Genomic DNA, 7,721 nt, shown 5'->3' with positions numbered 1-7,721 from the left:
ATTTTATGATTCAGTTCCTGTATGGATTTTTTTAATGGACCAATATGTAGAAAATCAGTGAGTGTGTTTTTAGTATCTTGAGTAATTGATTTCACTCTATGTTTACTAGTTTATTTATCATTAAAAAAATTTTTAAGTGTATTTATTTATTTTGAGAGAGAGAAAGAGAGAGAGAGTGAGCACAGTGGCGGGGTGGGTTGGGGGGGGGGGCAGAGAGGAGAGACAGAATCCCCAGCAGGCTCCACACCACCAGCCCAGAGCTCAATACGGGGCCCAATCCCATAAACGGCAAGACCACAACAAGAGCTGAGACCAAGAGTCAGACACCCAACTGACTGCACCACTCAGGTGGCCCTTTACTAGTTTATTTTTATTTCCAATGTGAAGTCCAGAGTTAAAACCACAGAATCACTTTAAATCATATTTCATTATGCCCACTTCTTGCTATGTAATTAATTTCTAAATGCCTCTGGAGTTCATTTAGGTGACGATCCTATCATAAACCAAAATTTGGTCTTAAAATCATGGACTTTAACCGTCTCTTTGCCATACAGAATGGCTCATCATGTGGTCTGGACACCAAACCTGCATTTTCTAACGCAAGATAACTCCAATTTTCTTTTTCACATCACAATTCTCGGCTCCTATAATATTGTCTTAACTATGCATATAACTGATTTTGTGCATATCAACCTGTTAATAACATCTCGAAGCCCGCAAGATGAACTAAGTTTTAAGCTTATATTTTGTATGGATGACTTACTATTTCTTTTTAGTCACTATGAAACTCCACGTCCTATTTCTGTCACTCGTAAAATGTAACCAATGGAAAATTACTCTGTGAGATGGTTTCCTCTCTACCCTATCCGTACCTAGCTGCCCCTCTGTTTTGTATGAAAGATATTGAGTTCCAATGTTTGATTCCAGACATTTCTCATGGCGTTTTTCATCTCTGAGTTCCTCAGAGTGTAGATGAAGGGATTGAACATCGGAGCGATGATGGTGTAAAACAGAGCAAATACCTTATCCTCAGGGAAAGTGGTTGGAGGTCAAAGGTAGGCAAAGATTGAAGGCCCAAAAAACAAAATTATCACAGTGATATGCGACCCACAGGTAGAGAGGGCTTTGCGCCTTCCTTTGGCTGAATGATTTCTTAAAGTGAATAATATAATGACATAAGAAAAAAACAAGACCACAAATGCCACTAAGGTAACCATTCCTGAATTGGCAACCAAAAGGACACCGGTAACATAGGTGTCAGCACAGGCAACTTTAAGCAAAGGAAAAATGTCACAAAAATAGTGGTCAATCTCATTAGGACCACAGAAGGGCAACCTGATTACCAGAAAAAATTGAGGAAAGGAGTGCGCGGCCCCACCAGCCCAAGCAGCTAAGACGAGGAGATTGCACCTTGCTCTGTTCATGACAAGCAGGTAGTGGAGAGGTTTGCAGATGGCAGCGTAGCGATCAAAGGCCATGACGGTGAGGATTAAGACTTCAGTCATTCCGAAGAAGTGCATGGTAAAGACCTGTAACATACAGTTACCATAGGAGATGGCTTTTCTTCCCACTAGGAGGTCAGCAATGAATTTGGGTGTAATGCTAGAGGTGAAGCAGATGTCCATACAGGATAAGTGGCTGAGGAAATAGTACATTGGTTGGTGGAAAAGAGGGCTGCATCGAATAGAGATAAGGATCAGAAGGTTTCCTACCAAGAGAGCAGCATAACAGAATAAGAAGAACACAAAGCAAAATATTTGTGTGCGATGGTCATACGAAAGTCCCAAAAGAATGAATTCTGAGACATTCCTCTGACTCGCCATCTGTTTCAGACTGGCGTATATTATAGACGAATGGGTTAAATACCTGAAAAGAAAGAAAACATGAATCTTTATAAAAACAATTAGCAGCATGGCAACAATAATTAAAATTCACTAAAAAAGTAAATTGGCGCCATTGAATGAGTAAAATTAATTATTCCTGATACATAGATTTACACTTCTTTTTATTTTATTTTAGTCTAGTCTAGTCTAGTTTAGTTTAGTTTAAGTTTATTCATTTAATATATCTGAGAGAGAGAGGATGAGAGCACAAGCAAGGGAGGGGCAGAGAGAGAGAGAGGGAGACACAGAATCCGAAGCAGGTTCCAGGCTCTGAGCTATCTGCACAGAGCCCAACGTGGGGCTTGAACTCACAAACTGTGAGATCATGACCTGAGCTAAAGCCAGACGATAACTGACTGAGCCACCCAGGCACCCCTATTTCTCTCATTTTAGAAATCTATTGTAAATAATTGTATAATGGGGAAAATGATGTTAACTTTTCAACATTAACAATAATGATTATGGAACATTTAAATGTTAGTTTGATGTTAAAAAATTAGCTATTTTTAATTTTGTAAATTAATAACAAAAAGAGTATAATTTACGTCCTTTAAAAAAATTGTGCACATTTTGGGGCGCCTGGGTGGCGCAATCGGTTAAGCGTCCGGCTTCAGCCAGGTCACGATCTCACGGTCCGTGAGTTCGAGCCCCCGTCAGGCTCTGGGCTGATGGCTCGGAGCCTGGAGCCTGTTTCCGATTCTGTGTCTCCCTCTCTCTCTGCCCCTCCCCCGTTCATGCTCTGTCTCTCTCTGTCCCAAAAAAATAAATAAAAAAAATAAAAAAAATAAAAAAAAATTGTGCACATTTTAAAATGCATGCTTTTATCCATAGAGTCATTTTTTTTTTTTTTCCCAGAATGATCTGGACAAATTTCCTGTTTGATTTCGGAGTATCCTTGGGAATAAAAATATATCAAAAATATGTCAGTTTGTTCTCTATAGTTAAGAGTCTGCTTCTTGGTTTTCTCTTTTTCCTCCCCTGTGTTCAAATCCTCTGTCCCCCCCCTCTCTCTGCCCCTCCCCTGCTCGCTCTGTCATTCTCTCTCTCTCAAAAATAAATCAACATTTTTAAAAAACCACCAAATGCTGCTGTAGCAAAACTATTTAAAAGCCATCAAATCCCATGACACACAAATTCAAACTTTTGTCCTTAAGATCAGTTTAGATGGTGAGTGGGTAATTGGTGCAGCATTTAAAATGGTGTATACTATGAGAAACTAATTCTATTTTAAATTATCATTCAACCTCATTTCATCAAGAAGAAAAAAACTCAGTCTCTTCCCGCGATGACTTATTATTGCTACAAGGCTTCCTAACCTCTGTATTGTTCTTAACAAACCAAAAATAATTATCAAGTTCATCGTGTTTAATAGTGACCTGTTCTTAAGTAGAGGTTCATAATTTTATGATTTATTGATCAATTTTCTCCTTACCTTATTATAGTTAATGCTGATTCCTAATGTAGGAGATGGCATGCTGTGTACTTGACAGATAGATGTGTTTGCCTAAAACAAATTGACTTAAAGTTAATTGTGAGATAAGTCGGTTGGTCAACAACGTAAAATGGATATCACTTGACGTATCCAAACCCCTGATTTTCAATAAAAGAGACTCAGATCAAGATATTCTAAGTAATTTATTAACAGCAGAAAGTAATATTCTGTGGAGGACAGATATCTGGATTCCCAGTCAGTCGGGGGCTGTATCCCACGCTTGTGAGCAGAGCAAGACAATGGGGTGTCCCAGAGGCCAGCAGTGAGGGGAAACACTTTGAATCGTGTCCCAATTTTAAAAAGTATGCAAGGTCACAGATGACCAATCACCCAGTCTATGTTTGTGAATATTTGGGGGGATATAAACATGGGGTCCAGCCTTCTTGATTCCAAATCATTTTGAAATAATTTTAGGTCATTTTTAGCAAAATGTGTATTCCTTCAGATAGGATTTTGGCTTGTTTTCTAGATTATCACAGATGTTTCATCCACAATAGCTCTGAAACTCTGATCTGAAATCTGGGGAAAGTGCTATTATAATCACTGCTATTAGCTGAAGTAAAAGGGACATGTGGATGCAGCCCAGTGAGAGGATTATTGTCGTTGAAACACGCAGTAGATTCTTGACCACATGTTCCAATTTGTCAAATAATTGAAATCATAAGTGATGAGAGGAAGAAATATTATGCACTCCTTCTAAAGGTGGTTGGAATCACAGAACAAGAAAGATGTAGAAACATGGAGAAGTATAATTACTGAATGGTGAACTGTTTTGATTCAAATTGTGTTTCTATAGAGTAATAATTTGAACGTAAAAAGAAAACCAATTACCTAAATATGTCTACAATATGAAGTGAAATATGCCCTTATATTTGCCTTATTTCACTTTCAATATAGTTATTTAGAATTGAAGCGTAGAGTTTAAAATCTGGGTAATCTGGCCCATGTTCTGTGAGAAGTCAATCACCCCATTTGAGTAAAGACACTATGCAAACATTTTTCTTACTAACTTTATTAATGTCTTCCTTTCTTATAGACCAATAACTTTTAAGAAGAACTCATAAGCAGAATTCACTTTCTCCCCTTCCATGTCATTTATGAACATTGAAGTTATTGCTAACCTCTTAAAGCTTCACGGCCCACATTTATAGAATCGATAAACTATTACAGAAGGCAAAAATATAATGAGGAATAAAAAATAATATGAAATACGCCAGGGTCATACGTGGTTCAAAACTACACATTATCTTCCTTATACTTTTTCTCTTTTTTTTTGAGTGAGGAGTTTCTGAAATTGCCATGCATACATATATAACCAGTCTAACAAGGAAACAAGAAACCTGAAACTATCACTCTATGTTAATGAGGATGACCATGATAAATTTCAGTTTGGAGCAATCTTTTAGTAAAAAGAAACAAAATTACTCTAAACAATTAGTTGTCTTGAGTCATTTCTTTTTTCGGTGTTTAAAACTTTTTATCAAAGTATAGAAAAGTATGTAATATATAAATCTGAATGACCCAAAAAACACAATCCATTAAAGGTAAAGTTGGTAAATTGGAATCCATCAACATTAAAGCTTCTGGTCTTTGGTCATTTCTTAATGCTAACCATTAGCATGCAATTTTCCTGTACTCTAAAAATCCAGTCAGATTATTACTTTATTAGTTTGGTCGTATTGCATAAAAATGCTGCATTTTGACTGTGCTATTAAAACAACAAGAATTATTGCTCTCAAAGTAGTTTCCACTGTAAGTTCATATTTCCTCCTAATGATACCAGAATATGGCCCGCTATAAAGCTAACTTAATTCAATCAAACAAATCTAGTCCATTTTAGGGTAGCAAAATTTTTGAAAGTTAGAAAATAACTCATCATTGGGATATGCAGTCATAAAAGCTGGGCTATTCCTTCATAAGAATATGGGGGAAATATATAAAAGCACCAGAAAAGGACTCAATACATTTTGCTGAAACTTGAAGATTTCCTTAACTTCGACTCACCTATTCTTGTTCACCCGTGGAATCCTGCCTGCGAATAATGTACAATAAGACTAAAGTTAGCTACATTATTTTTATAGTAATCAAATTATCGTGTGCTGCCACAGAAAATACAGTGTAAGAATGAAATTAAATGGAATAAACTTAAATAGCATAGAACCACCTCGAAGCAGATGGTGGAGCATCTCCAAAGGAAGCGGCATGGTTAATTCACTGATCATTAGATCTCAGGGGCTGTAAGACTAGTTTTAGACCAAATCAGGAGAGCCCCCTCCTGAGGTACTCACTCTACTGATTCTTCTCCAGTGTCTAAAGCTGAAAGAAAAAGGCAGAGATTTATACACCAGTCACGCAAACATGTGTAGGTCAATTCTCCAAAATTATCTTGAGAATCTCAGCATGTCTTAGAACATTTTATACATCTGCAAGGGGAGGGGGGTGGAGTTTAAATACTCATTAACCATCAGGGATGTAAGAAATGGACCTTCAGACTACAAAAAAAAGAAAAAGAAAAGAAAAACATGAAGTATTTTGAAATTCTTACAAAAACAAACACACATTTTAAGTTTTAGAATGTCATTTATTGTATGCCTATCCCTAAAGGAAAACTGATTTGGAAAAGCAGAATATAACATATGACAACACAAGAATTTATAGGTCTTTGAAAGTCTTACGAAATTACATTCCCAGAGGCATTCCTGAACACATCTTCACCAAAGACCTCTGTATTGCTCTCCATGAGACTGGCCCTGGTGCCTGTGGGCATTTGGGCATTTTCTGGATATAACGTTACATCTTATCCTTTTTACATCTATCTTTTTTTTTAAGAGATAAAGAGAGTGAAGGGGGTGGGGGGGTAGGGATTGGGCAGAGGGAGAGGGAGAGAGAGAATCTTAGGCAGGTCCAGGCCTAGTGCAGAGCCTAAAGTGAGGCTTGATCTCATGACCTGAGCCAAAATCAAGAGGTGGACTCTTAACTGAGAAAGGCACCCTAGTACCCCCTTACTTCTTACCTTTGTGTTAGCCTGTGTCCAGCAGTTTCCCTGAAGGTTCCCCAATGCTCTATTCAGACAGAGCAATTCAGAAGCTCTGCCTGCCTTGTGTTCGTCTTACTTTCCAAAGAAAAATAATATAGCGTGGAATAGTATTAAGCTAGTATTGACTAAGAAAAAATTCACTGAAAGTTAAAACATAGAAACATTTATTTGGGCAACTGCACTTGTAACTGGGGAGGCACAGATTCTGGTAGGAACCTAAACTGCATTCCCAGGAAGACAAAGAGAGGCAGAGTTACAGAGGCAAAAGGCTATGAGTGTAATTCTCATTCAGGTCCCTTCTGCAAAACAGAGATTGGAATTAGGGTAACTGGGATTGGTTGGGTTAATATGCAAATGAAGGATTGGAACACTTTTAGAAGCAAAGAATGCTGATGACTCAGGTGTCATGAGGAGGAAGGAAGTTAAGTCCTGGCTAAAGGCTGCCAGCTCTCTCAAAAGTTCAAAAATCTTCATGGTTTCTCCAATGCAGATGTGCCGAAACGCTTCCTTACTTATGGCCTCCTGATCCTATTTGTAAAAAGAGACTATGTCAAGAGGCTTGCTTGCTCCATTTTGGAATTTTCCTTTTATAGTAGCTTCAGAAAGATCTGACTTGGGGAGGGACACACAGAACCAAACACACGCGGTACCGTCCAATATGCATCGTTATCCAGACTTACGTACGTGGGTAGAGCAGACAGATGAATAAAGTTAGTGACCTGTCATATCAGGACTGGAACCCAAGGTATTTGTTGCCAGGGACCAATACTGATGAAATAGATGGTTGGGGACTAGAGACCAGAAGAAAAGGAAAGATTCAAGAAGAAACAATCTATCCTTTATATATATATCTTTATATATATATATATATATATATATATATATATATATATATATATATAAAATCATTAAGTGAGAATATAATAAAATATGAAGGGACATCCAGTCTCAATATATAGCCCAACTTTTATTCTGTTTACCATTTGGCTTAGTCCTGTGTTACTTCATTTCTGCAGGTTACTTGGCTCAGTCCAAAATGTGCACACTGATACGAGGTGAACCAATTCTCCTCCTTCATACACAATTTCATATATGAAAAATTTCCTTAATACATGTAACACTTTAGGAGATCAACTTTTATAGGAAATTATCTGGTACAAAATAACAAAAATAGCTAGAACTTACTGAGAGTTTATTTTGTGCTTCAACTTCCTTGTATCGTTTTATCTCACAACTGAACGTATTGTGAGATAAATAGAGTTAGTTCTGTGGTTCCAATAAGAACACGAGCTTCCAGAGGTTAAAAAGA

At 37.5% G+C, this 7,721-nt stretch overlaps 1 protein-coding gene across 1 annotated transcript; it reads right to left on the bottom strand.

Moving 5' to 3' along the window:
* Nucleotides 1-872: 872 nt before the first annotated feature.
* On the bottom strand, nucleotides 873-1,823 carry LOC121026657 (olfactory receptor 4P4-like). Its single transcript, XM_040469453.1, is given in 1 exon segment — nucleotides 873-1,823. A coding segment is annotated over 1 exon segment (951 nt).
* Between the last annotated feature and the right edge of the window lie 5,898 nt (nucleotides 1,824-7,721).

The sequence above is a fragment of the Herpailurus yagouaroundi genome, unplaced genomic scaffold (genome assembly GCF_014898765.1).
Source record: "Herpailurus yagouaroundi ecotype Mexico unplaced genomic scaffold, PumYag 151000, whole genome shotgun sequence".
NCBI lineage: Eukaryota > Metazoa > Chordata > Mammalia > Carnivora > Felidae > Herpailurus > Herpailurus yagouaroundi.
The sequence above is the reverse complement of the archived record's forward strand: the minus strand, read 5'-3'. Positions and strand labels throughout refer to the sequence as shown.